Genomic DNA, 22961 nt, shown 5'->3' on the forward strand with positions numbered 1-22961 from the left:
TTTCTCGGCATTCTCGGCTCCTGTTCGACCGATCTTGCTGACTTTTGGTACCGGGGGGTATTTTTCGACAGGAAACTCGAATTTCTGGTCAAATTTTGAAAATTCAGAAATCCAAGATGGCGGGTGTGGCCTAAAATGCTATCTCGGTCCTGTTCGATGGATCTTGCTGATTTTTGGTATCCGGGGGTATTTTTCGACGGGAAACTCGAATTTCTGGTCAAATTTTTGAAAATCCAAAAATCCAAGATGGCGGATGTGGCCTAAAATGCTATCTCGGCTCCTGTTCGATGGATCTTGTGATTTTTGGTATCCGGGGGTATTTTTCGACGGGAAACTCGAATTTTCAGGCAAATTTTGAAATCCAAAAATCCAAGATGGCGGATGTGGCCTAAAATGCTATCTCGGCTCCTGTCGATGGATCCTGTTGATTTTGGTAACCGGGGGTATTTTTCGACGGGAAACTTGAATTTCTGGTCAAATTTTGAAAATCCAAAAATCCAAGATGGCGGATGTGGCCAAAATGCTATCCCGGCTCTTGTTTGATCGATCTTGCTGATTTTTGGTACCAGGAGGTACCGTAATAGCACACCTAATCTTAGAGATGTTTTTAAAACGTGTCAATGACACCAAGCCTCATTTCTGAAATGTTTCACGTGATACTTTAAAAACCCGAATGAAGTGATCAAACACGAAGCCAGCGCCTTGTGTTCAACACATTCCCATGTCCCCACATTTTATGTTCTGTGAAGATGGCGGATGTGGCCTAAAATGCTATCCCGGCTCTTGTTTGATCGATCTTGCTGATTTTTGGTACCAGGAGGTACCGTAATAGCACACCTAATCTTAGAGATGTTTTTAAAACGTGTCAATGACACCAAGCCTCATTTCTGAAATGTTTTCACGTGATACTTTAAAAACCCGAATGAAGTGTCAAACACGAAGCCACTCTGTGTTCAACACATTCCCATGTCACCACATTTTATGTGTCTGTGAAACATTTGCAGATTGTGTCACCGAAATGTTTCGAATTCATTTTTTACATATTTCAATGACACAATGGGCAAAGGTCTCCGTTGGCAGTGCATTTTTGACACATTTCTGACACATTTGTAAAACAATGAGCCTTTAACTCAGATTTTCCTCTGATTTTCTAAATGTTTATGACACATTTTCGGTATAATCACTACAGTCCATGTAGTGTTAAACACGAGCCCACTCTGTGTTGAATACATCCGCATGTCACTACTTCTTAACCGTAAAAAAATTTTCAGACATCTGTTTTAGCAAACGTCGTGGAGGCATTATAGCTATCAAATCAAGTGCCTGGGCGGCCTGATTACAGACTATGCCTAAGGAGAGTATGGAACTATGGGTTCACTCCATCAGTATTAAGCTATCAGAGGGATTAGGACGTCCTCACTTTAGAAAAGTATACGCAAAGCATGATGTACGGTTTCAATATTTTAGATAATCCATAACTTATAAGCTCTTATGGAGATAAATGCGATGCATACCAAGAATTTAAAACTATTTTTAACTCTGCATAATTAAATAGCCAAAAAGTAAACCTTGAGACAAAAAAATAAACCAAAATTTGGTAAAATTGGAAAATGAAACGTCAACGCTCTCTGGTGGGTTCAGTTTGATCTGGGAAAATTTTTAGAAAGGTCTGAGAAATGTTTTCAACTTGTGTTCACCAGGTTTTAATGACAATCAAAGCACTGTTTTGTTTAACTGATATATTCCTGACACATTTCTGAAATAAATTTCCTTACCCTTATGCGTTTAAATTAATTTTATAAATGGTTATGACGTACGATCGCCGCGGATCAATTAAATGAGAGTGATACGAGTATTTCAACTGGAGAGCAATGAGGGAAATCCGTACACGAAAATCTGAGGGCGTTTCAAATACCATTCCGTCACGTTTCATACATAGATTCAACATATAGCTGTACCTTATCAGATTAAAAATACGAAATATCTGCCAGTTGTTTCTGAAACATGTTTTTGAAGGATCTTGGAAACGTTGCTACTTAAATTGTGTCAGAAATATGTCAGGTTTATTTCTCAGAAACTTCGAACTTCCAAGAATTTCTGCAGCAACGTTTTAAATATGTTTTAGAAATGTTTCCAAAATATTTAGTTGATCTCCTTTCCCAACATATCGTACACAAATCAATAATATGAATCTGTGCCTGGGTCGTTAAAAAAGAAATTGACACAATTACAAATTTTTTCCGATAGATGTCAATAAAGGTTCATTGATTTTCATATAAATTGTGGCAGAAATGTTCCGTAAATATGTTTCAATCATAGGCTTAGCTGTGGCAATGGTTTTGAAATGTTTTTGAAACCTTTCTGATATAGTTTATTGAACGGACTGCAATATATTGACAACACATAGCTGACACAATTCTTACACATTTTTCGGGTGGGTTATTTATGCCTTTTTGAAATAAGTTTGAAACGTTTCCAACTTATTTTTAAAAAAGTTTGAATGACCGCAATTAGAAACATTTTCGATTTGTTTTCAATACGTTTCAAAGACACGGCCAACTTGCCAATTTCATGTATTCGTTTTGAAAATTTGTTGGAAACATATGTCAATGACTGATCCGAGATTGACGTAATTTGAAACATTTTAAAAACATTCCATTGTGTAACAGTGCTACTAGGGATTTTGAACGGGAAACTCGAATTTCTGGTCAAATTTTGAAAATTTGAAAATCCAAGATGGCGGATGTGGCCTAAAATGCTATCTCGGGCTGCTCGACCTATCGTGGTGAATCTTGGTTGCATAGGGGGTATTTTTGGCCGGGAAACTCAAATTCCTAGCCGAGTTTCGAAAAATTGAAATTTTTCAAATTTTGACATTGAGCTTGTTCAGTGATTTTTGATTTTTGCGTTTTTTGAAGTATTTACTACGCATAAGCCACAATAATTTTCTCCGATATTTTTCGCATTTCAATCCACGAAAAACAAGTTTGAGGTTGCGTCTTCTGAGCTCCCCTTTAAACGTGTGTCCGAGGAATGAAAGATCCCCCAGGGGATACTTACTCAAGTAAGGTCATTTTCGGCCACATCCACCATCTCGGATTTTCGAATTTTCAAAATTCGATCAGAAATTCGAGTTTCCCATCCAAAAATACTACCTGGTACCAAGATTCACCGCGATAGATGGAGCACGAGCCGGGATAGCATTTTAGGCCACATCCGCCATCTTGGATTTTTAAATTTTCAAAATTTGACCAGAAATTCGAGTTTCCCGTCGAAAAATACCCCCCGGTACCAAAAATCAGCAAGATCCATCGAACAGGAGCCGAGATAGCATTATAGGCCACATCCTTAATCTTGGATTTTCGAATTTTCAAAATTTCACGATTCACGGGTTTGTTGACCTATTCAAGGGTTTATCGATCAATTCACGGATTTTTCGAACGAATCACGGGGTTGTCAATCGATTCACGGATTTGCGGATCGATTCGCTGGTTTTTGATCGATTCACGGTCGTCAATCGAATCAGTGCCGATCAAATCACGTCAATCGGTTCATGTTCTAACTTTTCGATCGATTCATGTCGGTCATGTCGGAATCATAACACCGGTTTTTCAATAATTTGTCGATCGAGTCGGTGTCGATCGATTCATGCTTTCATTTTTTGATCGATTCATGTCAATCAAATCTATAAACCCTCCCGTCCAAATTGCATGTTAATATTTGCCACCATTCTCGAAATATTAGCAAGTCGGTAGGTATCCATATTTTTGGCACACCCTGTTTTTTGTGGAATATCTTTCCGCAGGGACAATGCACCTCCCCCCTTCCTCGTATGATGGAAGGAAGGGGTGTTTTCTCTGTTGGGGTTAACCCTCCAGTTTGTAATAGTGACACTAGGGTCGTCTTCCTTATGCAGTCAGCGCTAAAACAATCTATAGTTCCTAATTGCAAAATGAGCTTCCTCGGATTCTTCATTTTGCAATAAGGAACTACAGCCTTTTTTTGTAATTATTGGCAACAGTGTGATGTTTTTGACGAATCTGTCAACACAGGGTGTTAAAGGAACTCCATAGCTATAAAATGAACCATCAAACCGCAACATTGATCGTTTTGATGAAAAACGCCAATGGTTTTTGCAAAAGTTGCTCTCCTGAAAACCTACCGTTCTGCCTATAGTTCCGAATTGCAAAATGCTATCCATATGAATCTCAAACAAAGTAACCGACATGACCTCCAATTGACCAACAAAATCATACCGCCAACGCGTCGCCGCCGTGTATCTTTCCACTACGCATTCCGCCGCCATATTGATCGTGACGTGTACATGCGGAACCTACGAGCGCGCAGTTCAAACGCCGTTTTAGGCCACCCTAATTTTTGGCACTTTCGAATAAACTTTTCTCCCGTTTGCAGTCATCAAAAAAATTCAGGAAAAAAACTGTAAGCTTAGGTCACTTACTACTTTCGAATGACACAATTAAAAAAAAATGACTTAACTGACTCATTTTAGACGATTTTTCGTCCAAACCGGACCTCGACATCTTTCTTTGTTCGAGAGCTATCGAGGTTCATAGGTCTTGACTTCCACCCCCCTTTTTTTGAGGGTCTTAAAATTTGGGAAAAGAAGCGCCCAAGTATGAGTAATCAACAGTCAAAGTTTGAAAAAATTCCAGAGGGGGCAGGGGGCGCAAAAAGCCGTTTTCGCATCAAGCTTTTCATATTATTCCGGTCAAATGAATCTTCATCAGCTCTCACGTCTTTAATCAACGCAATATATTGACCAATAATGCATTAAGTCAACACATTATTTTTGAGTTGACTGTTCTTCTAAGTTTGAAAACTGTTAAATTTATTTTTCTCATAACTGTCTTCTCAGCAATATTTTGTACTGTAAATGCAGGATAGCAGAAATATCCCCTTTCAATCGAAAAAATAATGAATATCTGAGTAATATATAATGCATATCATGCTTTCTTTCCGACTTTTTCAGTATTACTTACAAATGGATGGGCGTGGATCATTTGATTTCAAACCTATTGAAGAAGATACTGAAAAATTTGGGTCATGAAATCATTGTATCGGTAAGCCTAATCTATTTTCTTTCAATTAAATGGAGTTGACTCCGGTGTAGTGATAATCCCTATAAGTTAGGAACCTTAGCAAGTGAGCAAGATTGGCCGGTTCTGTTGGGCCTGGGGTATGGGAGCACATTTTTTTTGGAAGGCCACGCTCTCTACTTCATAAAGGCTTACCTTCATACGAAGATGTGTTGCAATTGAATTTTTTTAAATGAGATACTCTGCGAAATTCATCAAACTTTCAAGAACCTTCTTTCAAGGATATCGCTCTTGAAGTTAAGCAAGATATAAAGAGTGTGCGGAAAAAAGTTTCTCTACGTATTGTGTCAGACGGAAGAGTTTTTAATGTGCTGCAGTCCTATCATTTGAAATATGCAGAAGTTGTGGAATACGTTTGCAAGTATTCAAAATCTAGTGATGTTCAAAATTGTGCGACGAGGTGTCCAAGTTATTCAGCATTTATCTTTGTAAGCGTAAAGATTTAAAGAAATGCACCTGTCCTAAAGAGAAAAAAAAATCCTCCCAGTGAACATCAGTTTTTTTAGTTCTTTTAAAGAGGAAAAAATGTTTTGATGTAAGAACCACCAAAGCATTTCAGGCTACAGCGAGTAGAAAATTCAGGTCTTGCACTATGAAAAAAGAAAGAGATTCTCCCTCAAAACTTGATTCACCTACTCTTAGTTCTTCCCCCATTGGTACACCAACAGACTTCAATTTTAAATGACAAGAACCTACTAAACTTTGGTTCAAATTAAAAAAGTATGGTGCTGTATGTGACAAAAGTGGTGTTAGGGATCAGTCAAGAGCCAGGCTCGTGCCGACAATTTTAGCAGATTTTCAGGCTGAATTTGATTGTAATGAAACCGTTGGCGTTAATAAATGGAAAGTGCATAGAAAGAGAATTTGGTTAAGGGATAAACTTTGCACTGACAACTGTGGCGAGAACTCGAATAGAATCAGATAAGAATCTTCCAATAAAAGACTTGGCCTTTTGTTTGTCTGCCTGGATTACAATATTTTTGGCATGGGAACGGAGTTCCCCTGTCTTTACAATCGTTCCGTTGCTATCGCTATGGGATTCCCTATGCCTCTGCGACCTTGAGCGTTTCGCCCAGTCTTCGATTTTTGGTTGATTTTCCGATGTATCAAAAACCGTTGTATTTTTTAGCCAATCATGTCTCTACGTCAAGTTGTGTTGATTTCTAAAATTCGCTTTCAGCGAGTTTTTTTCCACCTTGAGATGTCGTGTCTGACTGGTAAATCTGCGCAGAACCACGAAGTTTCGATTTTGGGCAAATTCTTTTTTTTGGGAGGTTCCGATTGGTTATTTTTCGCCATCAGTTTTCTGTTCGTTGGTGCAAAAGATCGCCTACCTCGTTGCTCTTGAGAAGCCGCCATTATCCCACCTCAAATTTTAAACATAGATATAAAGAAATAATAACCATCGTACAAGGTGGAAAATTGCTCTGGAGGACCCGTTACGGATATATGAGCCAAAATCAGAACTCGATTGATGGATTTAATCCATGAATACAGAAATATTGCCTCAGTTTACTTAATCAGTTACTACTACTCAGTTTTCCTCGCTGATTTCAAATTGCCCTAACTCGGTCAATTTTTATCCGATTGAGCTGATCTTGGTTTTAATCGATAGGTATTGAGTTGATCTTTAAAATGAGATCAAGATCATGTCTGTATCTATCTTACTTTCGAAGTTACAGAACAAGTCCCGGTGCTTTTGGGACACCTTATGTATACTTTACGCCGAAAAAGCGAACCTGAAACTTAAATGCGTTAACTTCCGAAAACCATATATAATCCAACGAAAATAAATAATTGGTACAAAACAGCTTTCTTGTATGCAAAGAAAATAATTAAAAATGTTAAAAAAGAGATGTCAACACAAAATTACATAGCCCCTTCAATTCAGAAGTTACTACAAACGAACTGTACCTTAACATTTTCATATCCCAGAAGCTAACGTTCCCATGACGAATATTGCTATCGCTAGCGATTGCAAAATCCAACTTGTTAGTTCATTCCACCTGAATGAAGAAGGTGTCAAAAATTTGAATACAAAACCCCATTCAAAGAGACAGTAGGACTCCCATACCAAACTTCCCTGATCCCACGTTCACCAGTGGCTCGGCTTCCGGCTCTCCTGCCCTGCACTGAGCTGCTCGGAGGAAATCATTTTTCAACGGTCAGCGTAGACCTCCCTACCATCTACTTCTCCAACATGTGAGTCGACAAATGTAATTATGCGCAAAACCGTACCTATTCAAAGAGCTACAGAGCACAGAGGTGGTGATGTTAGAGGGTTCTTTCTTTGACTCGGCCTTCCTGACTCGACTATTGAAGGGATGGCAGGCAGGGAAAACCCGAGTGCACCAAGGCAAGGTGGAGATGACCGTGCCCTTACATCAGGTTGCCTCTTCGGCAATGAGGAGATTCGCCTTTCAGTTTTATGGCTATTGGTTATTAACTATTGAGAAACCAAACCTGAGACTAGGCTAGAATTAAACAGCAGCTAAAAGCATTTAAGGATGTACGCACAACTCAAAACGTAAACAAATCGGGATACGCCCTTACGTCAAAGGGTGAAATATTAATGATTCTAAAATGCGTAAGAAGATTTCATATCAAACTGGTTGAAGCATTGGTTTTTTTTTACTCTTTTTTATAGCAAAGTTCCATAACGAGCCAACCCAGTGTAGAGCCGGTGTCTGGGTGTGTAAGTAGAGGGAGGAAATACATAACGGGTGGCCAAAGAGGAGGGAGAAGCTCTACGAATAATGAAATCTGCATAATGGAGTCATCTAAAAAAGCGTTGCAATGAGTTGTTTTTTTCTCCCTTTTTTTGGTTCAGTTTTTGTTCTTGCATCTATCTATCTTCTGACAAGATGGCAATAATCAGGGAAAACCTGGAATTGTCATGTCGTTTTTAAAAACCTGGAAAAGTTGCACTTGGCATTTTGCCGGAGGCTCAGTCCAGCAAAAGCATTTTATCACTCAAAGGGGAACAACGTGAAGCAGCTGCGAGGTTAGCTGTTTACTATCTTTACCAAATATTCGAAAATATTCTACCATAATTACAACATATGATTGAAACAGCTCGATGTTCACCTTTCCAAAAATATTCAAGGGTTCTTTTTTTTCTATCTCCTGAAATCAGAGAAAAGTTAAGGAATGTTGCCGGAATTAGTCTAGGAACTTTTTTTTTTTAAAAAAAAAGTCCAGGAAGATTAGATAAAAATCTCAAAATTTTGAATTTTGGTCTCAGTTGCAAGCCTGTTCGTAGCGTCCAGCACTAAGCTTGTGACTCTCTTCAATGTAACTGTAGAGTCACATTGTTTAACCTAATTTTTCCAATTTTCTTCTTACTGTTCAGGGGACACTGGATTTCGTATTGTGATCATGGTATACTGGTAAAAAGTTCGATTTGACATGGGGAAACTGAGCTGCTGCTAAAAGAATTTTTGACAATCTATCAGGTAGTTTTCTATGCAACCCGAGTTTGAATGAGACTATCTGTACCTTTTTTTCAACCCTGGAAGTGCTGTAAAGAGACTAACCAAATTTGCTCCTTGTTTTTGTTCTGAAGTTCTCAAGAGAAAATTTTTTTGAGATTTATTAATGCACACGCTATGAAAAGAGGTCTGCATGCATTTGTTCACAAGTATTATCTGAAAGCGAGCAAAATTTATTAACTGCACGGTACTTTTCGCACAGGATTTTTTGCTGACATAGCAGATCTTCACTTCAAGTTGAACTGAGGAAGTAAATCAAATTATCAATGAATAAATATAAGCCCAGTAATATTAAACTTGAAGAAAATTTTTTTGCCCAAAACCTCTAATTAAGAACAAAGAAATGAGACAACAGGAAGGGCTACTGTAAGCAATAGGTCTATGTGTTGAGAAGGAGTAATGGAAAGAGGGTTGATATCTCAATGCAAACTGCCGAGTCTTATCAGTCGGCCGGCAGTCGCTTGCAGTGTATGAGATATACAAGATTTGTTAAGAAAGTGGTCCAAGGCCAGAAATGCTGTATTTGTGAACGGCATATCTTTCACTGAACGAAAACGGCTTCACTTTATGCAGAACACAAATGTACTTTTATGAATAAAAAGGTATTGAAACAGTTTGATGAAGATCATTCACTGTTTTTCACAGCCTTCTCCAGTATGAGTGAGACCAACATAGAACAAATCCATATCGTTCAGGCTGTAGATAGCATATGGGAGATGTATGAGAGCTTGAAGCAGAGAAATGATAGCACATGGACCATATCCGTCAATGAAAAGGATATTTTTGACTTCCATTGGCAATGCCCTTACTTCATGAAATAATCCATTTTTCAGCATACTTTGGGAAAGTAAGTTCGTCTCAAGTTAGTGAGATCACCATTTGCTTTGGGTCAAGGGGGGAAAAGAGGGCTCAGAAGCAAAACAAGCATTGATGATGGATTGAGATACTTCCTTCGTAATGTTGAACAATTTGACAAGCTTCCTAAATTTTTAAATTGTTTGGATGTTTTCTCAGCATTCTTGCCATTTATATTTGTACGCTGGTTTCTACATGTAAGAAGATTATTTTTTGTGCTGTACTTTATTCACTGAATACCAATGATTCCTTTTGCTCAAAACTTTCCTTTTTCGGGCAAACTATTTTCTTTGCAGTAACTTCTATCGCCATTCTGTGAATTATTGCAATGTTAAAGAAATAATCTTTCGATTTTGTGAAAAACATAATTTTTGTGCGAATTTAGAGGTTTTTTGAGTGCCTATCAATGCAACTAGTTTCTTTAATTCATTTCCTTATTTAATACGTACATTTTTAAGTTCTCAAATTGTGTATTGTAAATTTATTGTAAGTTCTCGAATGTTAAATCGGGGTCATGTTGACCTGTGCTGGTTTTTGGAGAAAATTTTTTATTCTAGATCCAATGGAAGTTGGATTACTGTTTGTTTTGATTAGAATGTAATTGATTATTTCATTATTAACAAGTATTAAAAAATTTAATGAAACATAATTAAGGGCAAATAGTGGATATCACTCGTATTTCAAAATTGTTTCAACGTGGCGGTCGGCTCAAGTTCAAAACGGCCAAAAAAATAGTTATCTTGTTGATCTATACACGGATTTATTTCAAACTATGTATTCAAGAGTTTTTTAGAGTTTTACAAAATATCCGATTCTTTCCAAGATCTAATGAGAAATCAACATAGATCTCTTAGCATGACCATTGACTAAGTACACTTAGTATTCCAATGCATCTGCCTGAGCTGAACACTTTTCCCCATCAGTCTTACACTGATACTCATTAGAGTCCAAATCTCTGAATCCGGTGAAAATGTTTGGAATTTTTTGGCCTTGATTTCCCTGCAGAAAAGTGTGGACCCAGCACTATTTTACTATTCTGTCACCTACAGTTTGGGACACATTTTTAGTGTTTTTTCCTTGTCCGCTCATAGGTAGATAAAATACCCTTTCTTGGCCATTTTGAACTGAAACCTTCAGCCATCTTGAAACTGTTTGAGTTAATGATTAAAAATTTGCGCTGACAAGCTCATTTTTACGCATATGATGTATCATTAAAAAATCGGGTTGCTATTTTAAAGAAAAGGAAAGTAAGGTTAGGGCCAGTGCTGCCCATAGAGGACCCTCCGAAGTGTTAGGGAGGTGTTAAGTAGCTTTATTTGACTTAGGAACACCCCCAAATGTTTCAAGTTGACTGTTCAATTCACAAAGTAATTATTAGGATTGTGTGGGATTATTTCATCAGCCGTAATAACATGCTACAAAGGCTGTCCCAAAAGTACTGCACACTTCCCTTTTTTGAGAAAATGGTAAGAGCTATTGACATGCGGTTTAGACAAGGCTCTAAATTGAATCCTTAGCTTGAAAACAAGAACAGGTCTCTAACTTAAAAATTGCCAAAGTTATATTACTTCAAAGTTGATGTGTAAAAATTGGCTGTAGCGTTCTAGCAGCTTTTCTTAATAAAAAATCTTAAAGCGCGGAACGCAAAAGATCAAACTCTTTCCGGATAAACATTACTATATGAGGACTTATCTGTAACAATAGCGGATGTCGAGTTTTCACATTGTGAGAAAATCGCGTTTGAAGTTTTTGAAGCTTTGAACTTTTCCGCCCGTAAAACCGAGAGGATTCTTATAAAGATTTTCATGAAGAGCAACTCTTCCGGTTAAAACCACACGTTTTACAATGTATGTAAGTGAAAAATTGAAGGAGTAACAATGATTTGAAAAAAATGTGACATCCGCAAACACTTTTTTATGCATGAAGCAAAGTTTTCAGGAAGGGTAAGGCTGGTGAAACGATTGAAATGAACCAAAAGTTAGTCAATGCTGAGTCATTTAACAAAATTGAACAAGAAACTAAACCGTTTGTAACTTTTACAACAAAAACAAGGAAAAATTCTAAAATTAGTTAAAAATTCAACAAGTCTGGTGAGACGGTCCCGATACGTATAATTAGGGTGTCAGCTACAGCCCATGGCCGGTGGGCGGGCAGTTATCGCAAGTGGGTTCGAATCTTCACGGTGTCCTGCCGCGCCGGCCGGAGAAAACAGTGGATTCTCACATCCGCTGTTTTTACAAATAACATGTTTTTCAGTCCATATCTCGCCGAAAAATTGTGCTGGAAGTCTGAAACTTTGCACAGGCATTCTTGGAGGCTCTAGATTTCGAAAAAAGCGTTTGCCCTAAAAATGGCGGATGTCAGCGACCGCCATTGTTACATATATGTCCTCATATACTCTTGCAGCAACTCCAGTGACACATCATAGAGAAGCGTCCGGAAATTTGCAAAACCTGACTTCTGCATCAGGATAATGTGCGATTGCACATGGCGAAGTTTACGCAAGAATTCATGGAGCAAAAGAGTATTGTGTGCCTCCCACACCCTGCGCGCAACCAAGACCTGGCTCTGGGCGATTTTCGGCTGTTTCCAGAACTTAAGAAAAATTTAAGAGGCAGAAGATTTAACTCAATTGAAAAAATTCAGTCTGTTGTTTAGACTTTCCTTAAATCCATCCCTCAACAAGAATTTGAGAGAACATTTCTTGTCAAGTGGAGAGAACAACTGGAACTTTGCGTCAAAAATGAAGGCAAATACTTTGAAAAGGTCAGTTGTTGACTTATCAGACGAAGAGAATTAAATTTCCAAAGTTCAGTAAGTTTTATTGTTTACTTTTTTCAATAAATGGCCTTTCTACTCTTGTAGCTTCTCTCGTCTACTTTTTTATTAAAAAAAGGGGTCGGAAAAACGCCAGGGCCAATTTTTACACGTCAACTTTGAAGTGATATAACTTAAGCAATTTTTAAGTTAGAGACCTGCAATTGGTCTTGTTTTCAAGCTAAGGATTCAATTTAGAGCCCTGTCTAATTCGCATGTCGATAGCTTTAACTGTTTTCTCACGAAAAGGAAGTGTGCAGTACTTTTGGGACTTATCAGGTATTTCATGTATTACTATAATTATAATATTGTATAATATTTATTGATATTGAAATACTCAATAATATTATAATTAAAATTAACCGTAATCGTGACTGTTCCCAAGAAAGTACTAGTTTTCCGCCATTTGAAGGTTGCCATCCTGAAAAGGATCTGATATTTTTTGAAAATAGTGTCCAGCTCATGTTTAGCACTTCATATAAACCCGCCCACCAAGTTTGAAATAAACCTGACTGTAGGTTCACAACATATCTTTCTATAGCCATTTTGAACCTAAATCAATGGAGCTATTTTTGTTTCCATGTATACATACATACAAGTCGCTTTCACCTAGCCACCACAGTTTCCTATCCTCCCATAGTCTTACTCCCTGTCCCTATCATCTTCTCCTACGAGAATTTTTTCTTTTTAAAGTATCAAGATCTAAAGAATTTGGTTGTACTCAACAAAATATTCTCAGCTTTAGAGGAATTTTGAATCTTCTAAAAAAATTTCCAAATTAGTTTGGCAACAAATGTAAAGAAATGTGAATTGGATCTGCTTTAATCTCTTCGTTTTGAAGTTAAGGAAAAGAAAATTTATGATGGTCATCTTAAATTTCAACATCTAATGCATTTAACACCCCCCCCTTCCATCCATGTTCGGGGTGAGAATGGTGGTCCTTGCATGAAAAAAGTTATAAATTCTGAACATGTCATTCTAAGGATCGAAAATCATGTCTGTTCGAAAGCAGAATCCGAATTTTTGAAAATAAATTATTCCAGAGATCTTGGTGCAAGAAGGCTACTGCAGTTGCCATTTATGACAAACATGATCTCCTGTGGGTTTGTTACGAGCAGGAAAGCAGTCTGGAGGGCAAGACTTCGCCTACCAAAGACCATCAATGCACACAAAGGTCTTTCCTCTTTTAATGAGCAATATGTTAACTGTAAGATCTGTTGTATTAATCACTTTAAGGAACCCTTGTCCAACGAACTAAACGTCCAGAATGGCTGACTAGTGCAAACACTGCGTAACACTTTGAAATTGATTTCGCTTAGGTGCACTTGGGCTCACACTGCAAGCTGCCATCTAAACCCATGTTAAACTCTGCCCAAATTTTGCTAAATATTGATGAATAAAGTGATAGCAATGAAAAGAAGGCATCATGATCGCTTCTTACAAGGTCCTCTCGTCTTCTCAAATAATAGGAACTTTGAAGGCACTTCAATTAAAATTTACAAAGGTGGAAATTTTCACTTGTAATTTTTATGGGCAAGACGCGGTGGAAATTAAGATTGAGGTAAGGTATACTTGCGCTCCCTTCCTCCAGCCTTTAAAAATTGGCCCATGCGCGTTACGCAGGTTCCCTATCTGGCGGCCATTTTAGACGTTTAGTTCGTTACCCTTGTCTGCTTTGGAAATAGGTTCCCTTTACATTTCTTAGAATCCTGGTTTTCACCATAACCCACAGGGTGGTCAACGAACACTGTTCATCCTGCTGTAACTTTTTACCTAATTGTGCTAAGGGTTTGAAACTTGGGGGATATTCCTAGGTCAAAGGGAGCATCCTTTGGCCCCCCTTCCTGTAAAATTTTAGAGGATACTTCTGGGAGGGGGGGAACGGACCCAAACTTTCTTTTCAAATCAAAAGAAGACCCCTCCATGATATCTCGTTCGAAAGAACTTATAAAAAGAAATTTTTTGCGCAAACCAAAAGTTATCATCCTAAAAAGTTTCCAAATTGCGGCTGGTTAAAGTTCGAAATAGCCGAAATTGGCATCTCGATATTTTTCCGATATATTTGCCTGATATAAGGAGTCTGGAGGTATTTCGACACGAGATTTGACAACGAATTTGACATTAGATTCGTGAAGAAAACCCGAATTTGTCTAAATGGCGACCAGGTAAATTTTAAAATGGCCGAAAATTGACGACCTCGGTTTTCATCCGAATCAAACGACAGATTCTTCTTTTCAAGCCAGAATTCCATCAGATACTATGTTTCAGACAAATCCATCCGCAAAAAACCGAAGCTGCCAGTTTTCGACCCTTTTAAAAAATTCGGATTTTTCTCACTAATCTAATGTCAAATTAGTTTTTCTCGTGTCAAAATACCTACAGATACCAAGTTTCAGGCAAATCTATCCGGCAAAAAACCGAGTTGCCAATTTCGGCTGTTTCGAACTTTAAAGCGGCCGCCATCTTGTTTTAAGATGACGACTTCGGGTTTGCGCGAATATTTTTTTTTTTTTGTGCTCTTTCGAACGAGATATCCCAAAGGTGGCCGATTTGGAAAAAAAGTTGGGGTCTGTTAAAGAGGCTGTCCCATTTTCCATAGGAAATGGCCGCAAGAGATTTTCCATCCATACTTTCAGGAATCATAACGGATCATTGGAGAGGCCTAAATCCGGTGTACTTTTCCGTCTAGCCCTCCAAGGGGGGAGGGGGGAGGGGGTCAAAGGTCAAACGCACAGACCGCCATAACTTTTGAACGAAGCAACGGATCAACTTGATCTTGGGCTCAAATAAAAGCTCTTGACAAGACCTGTACATTAATTAATGGACAAAAACAGACTTTAAAGTCTGTTTTTGGTAATTTTTAAATGTGAAAAAAATCATTGTTTGATTTTTTATTTTGGGTTTTTCTGTAAATGGGAACGCATGAATCCTTACAAAAATCAATTTAAATGAAAGCCCTTGCTTCAAGCTTTAAAATGAGCTATCGTTGAACCTGGGGAAATGAATGGTTTAAAAATTATGACCGTTCACAGTTGGCGCGCTATTTTCGAAGCGCGCGGAGTGTATACTCGCGTGCCATCCCTCCCTACCTTTTCCCCAGGTGCCCATTTCAGCTGATAACGGATACAGAAAGGTCCAAAGCTTCTTCCACCTAAAGAATGACCAATCATTGGTGCAAAATTACTTTAATTTCTAACGAAAATGGGAAATAAAAATAAATTAAATGCTAATAAACGACAAGACGCTGGCCTACATTATTTTTCCGCCCCCCCCCCTCCGCATGATTTCATATTTAAAAGCCAAATCAAGCCTCTTTTACTGCAAAATACACTCAAAAGCTGTCGATAATATTTGTAGGCTCTAGTACGCAACTAGCCGGCCAGCACTTGAAACTCGCATTTACTACTGAATATTTATCCCTTACCTCTCTCTAACCTATTCCCCTCTCATCAAGACTTACCTGCACGGGAATAATCAGATACCGCGATGATAAGAGGCTTGATTTGGCTTGATCGGAGAGAGGTGAGGGATAAATATTCAGTAGTAAATGCGAGTTTCAAGTGCTGGCCGGCTAGTTGCGTACTAGAGCCTACGAATATTATCGACAGCTTTTGAGTGTATTTTGCAGTAAAAGAGGCTTGATTTGGCTTTTAAATATGAAATCGTGCGGGGGGGGGGGCGGAAAAATAATGTATGCCAGCTTCTTGTCGTTTATTAGCATTTAATTTATTTTTATTTCCCATTTTCGTTAGAAATGAAAGTAATTTTGCACCAATGATTGGTCACTCTCTAGGTGGAAGAAGCTTTGGACTTTTCTGTATCCGTTGTCAGCTGAAGTGGGCACCAGGGGAAAAGGTAGGGAGGGGTGGCACGCGAGTATACACTCCGCGCGCTTCGAAAATAGCGCGCCGCGCCAACTTTGAACGGTCATAACTTTTGAACCATTCATTTCCCCAGGTTCAACGATAGCTCATTTTAAAGCTTGAAGCAAGGGCTTTCATTTAAATTGATTTTTGTAAGGATTCATGCGTTCCCATTTACAGAAAAACCCAAAATAAAAAATCAAACAATGATTTTTTTCACATTTAAAAATTACCAATAACAGACTTTAATGTACAGGTCTTGTCAAGAGCTTTTATTTGAGCCCAAGATCAAGTTGATCCGTTGCTTCGTTCAAAAGTTATGGCGGTCTGTGCGTTTGACCTTTGACCCCCTCCCCCCTCCCCCCTTGGAGGGCTAGACGGAAAAGTACACCGGATTTAGGCCTCTCCAATGATCCGTTATGATTCCTGAAAGTATGGATGGAAAATCTCTTGCGGCCATTTCCTATGGAAAATGGGACAGCCTCTTTTGGGGGGCCAAAAAGTAGCTCCCTTCGACCTAGTAACATCCCCCACGTTTCAAACCTTTAGCTCAACTAGGTTTATAGTTAGAAGAGGGGGAGGGGACTTCACAGACACCTTGTAGATCTGGCAGAGGTCTTACCATGTGCCCACTCTAATATTCCTCTGTTTATGTATAACTTATTAGTATTTGAGTGCCTTTGCTACTGTTTCCTTCGTTTAGCTCTTCTCCCAGTGATTGAATCATAACTTTTTTACTCTCCTAGGAGTCTTTATTTTCAGCATTTTCCGACTAAATTTTTTTTTTTTTTTCTATTCACCTTAAACCTAAAAATTAGTTTATAATAAATAAATGTATTCACCCCTTTAAATGCTGAATTGAATTCTAAATCGACTGTAGAAAACATTTTGGCTGTGTGTATGATTATTCGTAGCTTCAGGCATGTTCTTTTTTAATCTTGCCAAACTCTTTCAAGCTTCCAAGAAAATCTCACGAAAATTCATCAATAAAAATTGATGGGTGAATCTCTCTTATATAAAGTCGAAACTTATTGATTTTATCTTTATGATTTTATTTTAACTTTAAATGAGAGTCTTGCCATTTTTTTAGCATTGCAGGTTTCAAACTTAGACCAAAGACAAGCGGTGGTTAATCTCAAAGTCACTAATGCTGTTTCGAAACATCATCTATTTTAAGTGCTTCTATCTAGTGTCCAGCTTAAGAAATTTTCAAAAAACTCTTACTGTTAAATTGCATGCAATTCTAAATCTTTCCACTTTCCTTTTAATTAATTGATTCTGATTTCATAATATCATTTTAATGAATATTCTGAGCATCATAATGTATTTAATCAGTTCTCAGGTTAGGAAAATTCAATAATGACCTTTGGAATTTAGTTTTTGCCCCTGTCAACATGTTCACTACCAAAACTGTCACAGTGACCGGCATTTTGAACAGCATGTCGCTGTGCAATTAAAGCACTGTCAACAGGTTCTTGAAGAAATAGACTACATTTTGCAATGAGGAACCACTATTTCTAGCTCATTTTAGAAACAGCGTATGAGCCATTGAATTCCCTATGCAGAAAGGTGCTTTTATGGAAGAGCCAGTGATAGTGGTTCCTTATTGCAAAATGCAATCCAAATAATTGTAAAGAAGTAGTCATGCACATATCGTTAGGAAGCGCGATCGTTACGATAATGGGTAGAAACCTTTTTTTGAAGTGTTCCAATTCCGCTGTTTTTTCCGTGCTTTTCTGGCCTGGCAGGAACTATTTCGAAAAACATTTTTTTAGTGAACATATTAATTTTCATATCAATACTATTTTTTTTGTTTTTTGTAAAAACTCAAACAAGGCATCAATTCCTTTCATAAAAAAGGGATTTTATTAGCGTTACTACATTACTTTATGAAGGCCAACTGCTCCAATGGAAGTAGTTTGAATTTGATGCTGCAAAGTCTCTGCTGCTTTTTTTTTTATCATTTCCAAAAGATGGTATCCTTGGAGTTTTAGACCCTGCTCAGTGCTCTTCTCTTGATACTCTTTTTTCTGACCCTTTAAGGACTCTTTGCCCTGAATGCAATTATAATGATCAGCAATATTCCTCAAAAAATTACACGAGGATTAAGAAGTTTCAAAACTTTGAGGACCCAATTAAACAGATTTCATACTTGGCGTTAAAATTTTGATCCTTGCGATAATGCAAATGATTGGGTATTGAATTTAGATCAAAGAGGAAATCTTGACCCTGCACTATATTAAAAGAATTTAGGGACCTCAAAAGGTTTTTTTGACTTAGCAGTTATTGATAATTTTTATTTCGGTGAGGGATGATGAATATTTTATTGATTATGGGATAGGTCATAAATAAACTATTTATTAACGAATGGGCAAAAACGCATTATTAAGAATTCAAAAATAATAATGAAGAGTGTTTCTTTTGAAATGTTGTAAATTTTCAAGTTCATCAAAATTAATGTCCATAAGAAAGAACAAATTAGGTTTGATTTCATTTTTTTAATGTATATTTGCAGTTTCAAGGATCAAACAAGAGAATACGATTAGATGCACGGACCATCTCTGAACATAGCAAGCAATTTTTTATTTTTACTGCTGTCTAAGTCAGTTTTTTTATCTTTTCAAATCAAAATAGGAAATATTCAGCCATAGCGTATGAACTGCTAATTTTACACTGTCCGTCACTAAAAGCCTTCAAGATTAATCGACAATTAAAAATAATTTTACTTGATTAAGAGAATCTCTGGTTGCCTTGGATGTTATCTTTACGCCTTTTTACCTTATGCATAAATATGAAGAGGATACAATGATAAATTTTAATTCCTCACGTATCTGCTAATCAAACTTATTTAGCTTGTGTTTCAAGAAAGAGGGTGTAAAAAGAAGAATTTCTGACACATTTATCAGGGTTGCCACAGTCAGGGAAAAGCAGGGAATGTCAGGGAATTTCAAAAAGTCAGAAAAAACCTGGAAAATATAGGGAAAATGATGAAAGTGTCAGGGAAAAATTTCAATGCACCTTTATTTTCTTTCTAGAATGGATTTGACATTTGGAACAGCAAATTTTGTGTGAATACTATTTCGAATTATGTCTTTTTAACCATCTTACATATCCTCAATTTTTTGGGAATTTCACGCAAATGTGTCAGGAAAATCAGGGAAATGTCAGGGAAAATGAGTCAGTCAAGTCATTTTTTTTTATTATGTCATACGAAAGTAGTAAGTAACCGAAGCTTACAGTTTTTTTCCTAATTTTTTTGATGACTGCAAACTGGAGAAAAATTTATTTGAAAATGCCAAAAATTAGAGTGGCCTAAAACGGCGTTTGAACGGCTCGTAGGTTTCGATTATACACGTCACGATCAATATGGCGGCGGAATGCGTAGTGGAAGAATACACGGCGGCGTCGCGTCGGCGGTGTGTTTTTGTTGGTCGATTGGAGGTTATGTAGGTTACTTTGTTTGAGATTTATACCCATTGTCCTCAAGATGAATCTACAGCGGTGCGTAGTAAGACATTTTTCCACGCAGGGAGCGCCACCGTTGTGTTTTGATTTTTTGGTCCACGCTATTAGAGTCCGTACAGCCCCACATGAGTCCTTGAGCTTTTATGAAAGAAAGGAATTTCTGTTAAAATCGAAGAGTCATAAGTTCTAGCTATAACATTCTTCTTTCTATTGACTCTGAAAAATACGTGAAAAGTAATTTCTGAAACTTGATCCCAGAAAAAAGTAGGGTTAAATTCGATGACCATGATGCAACCAATCGCGAGTGATCGCTCTCAGCAGTTGCAGATATCTCTCTCCCAGCGATAGCTATCTCCTCCGCACTTACAGATATCCCATAAGAGAAACTGGGATCAAGTTATAGCTTTTATTATTAAACTTTCAAAGCTCGCGGTTGTTTCTAAGCATTCCAGATATATACCGCGTGGCGGTAGTAAGGAGGTTGGCTTCGTCGCCGCCACCTCCCCGTCTATGACGCGTAGATTCGAAGATTCACGGCGGTCGATTCAAACATGTTTCCGAGGACCCCTAAAAAGGGAGCGCTATATCTCCGCGGAGACAATTTTTCGTGAAATTTCAACGTGTGCATCGATCTTCTCGCACTGAAAACTGAAAGATTCGACTATTTGCAGGCAAATCCCTTCCGAGCTGAACTGACTCATTTCATTATCTTAATTTGGTGGCAACTCTGATTTATTCAAATGTTGAAGTTGGTCTTGTAATTGACGGATGCGAAATGCAGGATGCCCCCACTCGTCTATATTTGAGTTGCCACTGACATTTCTTGATACTTGTATCCTATCTTCCCACTCAAAGCCCAACAAAGGACAACTTTGTGGCTTGGGCCCGTGTGTAAAAAAATAAAGACTTCAAATGGTCATTTACTGTCTTAAAACATGGTTTTTGTGTATGTTGCTTTGTCTGTTGCTAATGCCTCTATACCCAGGCAATAATAATCTGTCACAACCTTAATGCTCAATCTCGTAGCGCTCGGGATCCTTTCGTAAATAAATGGTTGAAATTGTCTTATTGATTATATGAAACATCTTCATGTGGTGCATTGTGTAACTGCTTCATTAGAGATTTAAAACCATATATTGTTTAGTTTTTTTTTTTTTTTTTTTTTTTTTTTTTTTTTTTTTTTTTTTTTGTATCAGGATTTTACTGTAAGATCTAGAGCGAAGATGACTCTGTGAATATTTTATTTAAATCTTGCCTTGTCATAATCTTTTTTTTCTCCTTTGTTTATAAAAAATAGCATTTTCAATTTCAAAACAAAAATAAAATACTCATATTTAATGAAACAACTTAAAAATATAAAAGTAAATGCTTTTTAAAGCCAGAGATTGTAAAAAAATAAATAAATTAAATATACCTATTTTCTCTTGCTGAGTGTGTCCTCCCCCCTCATGTATAATTCGGAGGCTGATTTCACGTGTACATAATGAGCACCTGTGAAATTGAGAAGGAAGTGTCCTACGCTTATGTACTGGTAAAAAGTATGATAAATACCAAAAACATTGGACGAAACGAAAAAAAGAGAAGAATAATTGTTTTACCTCAATCATTGCTGTCTGAATCAGCATAGTTTGAATCAACCTCGTCGTAATCTTTGCCCATCGCATCTTTGTCTACTAATATTTAAAAACACTCCTCTGCCTTGATTTTGTCCCACTGAAATTTCTCCTGTCTCTACTACACGCATACTTGTAAACCGTACATGTAAAAATTGAATTTATTTCGCCAACATCACCACTTATTTTCCTGTCACAGACTTTTTCACTTTCTTAAATAACTGATAATTTTTCCTTTCCAGGATATTGCGTTTTTTTTTTGAGGTGCCATTATGTAAAATTCGTATTATTTATAAACTGTAAATCTTTAAAGCCACTGAGTCTAAAACTGTACTACCGAGAGCCGTTTAAGCATACAATATATTTACAGTGACAAAACTGAATTGCGGATTAATACCTTTTCCTCAAAAAATCAGCCCTGTCCCTAATCCTCAATCAAAACATAAGTCAGGGAAAGACTGAGCATGAAATAAATGAAGCTATCTAACTATGCTAGGAGAAAATTGGAGGGATAAGTTAAGCCTGACGCTTGTTATCCTGTATCTGCACTGCAGTGTGTCCAACATTGCAGAAGCATGGCATCACATGAGGGTGGTGATTGGGCACTTTGACTGACGGAAAAAAGTCAAATCCTTAACTTTTGCATATATTGTGTTGCAGACTTTATGACCAATCAGAAGTGACAAAGAAGTGCACATTTCACCCGAATAAATACAGGACATTAAGTAAAATCACATTCAAACTGAGAAAAAATATATTTGATTTTAAAAAAAAGTAAAGAAAAATATGATGAAAATTTTTATTTGCACCGTTATCAAGTTTAGTAAAGGCATCAAACGTAAAATTCTCTCAAAAGTACTCTCTATGTCTTTTTTATTTATTAGTTATTGTTCGATTTTCATCCTGCTTTGATAGGAAGTGAAAAGGAGGATAAAAAAATCGCTCTTTCTAAAGGTCCTGTTGTGATAAGAATTGGAAATACAAAGTTGTACATACTTTATTGTTAATACATTTCTTCCCTTGCCAATAGTGAGATTAAATTGATGTATGGTGAGTTTTTCTATTTACCTCTTCATGTTTGTTTTTAAAAGAAATCATTGATCTGTATCGAATATTTCTTTACCTATTCATGTTTTTAATTTGGTTTGTTTGTTTGTTTATTTTATTTCATTTTAATTTGTTTTATATAATTTTATTTGATTCTGCTGTAGGTAATAGGTAGTGGTCTATGTTTACTTTTATCTTTGTAATCGTTTAAATATATTCAGTTATTTTGTTTTTCCAATTTTTAAATTTTTATTTTATCGACGATTTCCTGGATGGAAGGTTAAGGAGACAGAAAATAAATGTGATTTACCCAAATGGAAATAAAATATATTAGGTCTAGCAGCAGTTTGGCGGCAAAATAGGGCGTTGGGGCAACTTAGAATAAAATTAAAAACAAAAGTAAATTGAACAACAAATGTGTGCAACTTAAAATAAAATTAAAAACAAAAGTAAATTGAACAACAAATGTGTGCAACTTAGAATAAAATTAAAAACAAAAGTAAATTGAACAACAAATGTGTAACCCACTGAAGGGTTTGAACATTTTGACATCATTGCTCCCGAGATGACATCCTAAGGGATATGCCTTTAATTTGGGTGCTCCGAATAATTTCTGGGTCTAATTAAAGTTAAAGTTGCTCCTCTGTCCATGCCTAATTTTTAAATTTATGGGCGTATCAAAAGTAATTCTCG

General features: G+C 37.1%; 1 protein-coding gene across 3 annotated transcripts in view; it reads left to right on the forward strand.

The window, feature by feature from the left end:
* Positions 1–22506, forward strand: part of LOC140225863 (ATP-binding cassette sub-family D member 3-like) — a 131962-nt gene extending 109456 nt beyond the window's left edge. The window contains exons 16-18 of one of the 3 annotated variants that reach the window (XR_011900747.1): positions 4991–5081; positions 8470–8572; positions 17234–22506. Coding sequence is in view for 2 of the 3 variants with exons in the window: in XM_072305838.1 (XP_072161939.1) it covers positions 4991–5068 (78 nt within the window). In the remaining variant the exon portion in view is untranslated. Of the gene's footprint in view, positions 1–4990; positions 5082–7764; positions 8443–8469; positions 8916–17233 lie in introns of those variants that run through there. The other 2 variants (XM_072305838.1, XM_072305839.1) reach the window with 2 other exon arrangements.
* The last annotated feature ends 455 nt before the right edge of the window (positions 22507–22961 follow it).

This window comes from Bemisia tabaci, unplaced genomic scaffold, assembly GCF_918797505.1.
Source record: "Bemisia tabaci unplaced genomic scaffold, PGI_BMITA_v3".
Taxonomy (NCBI): domain Eukaryota; kingdom Metazoa; phylum Arthropoda; class Insecta; order Hemiptera; family Aleyrodidae; genus Bemisia; species Bemisia tabaci.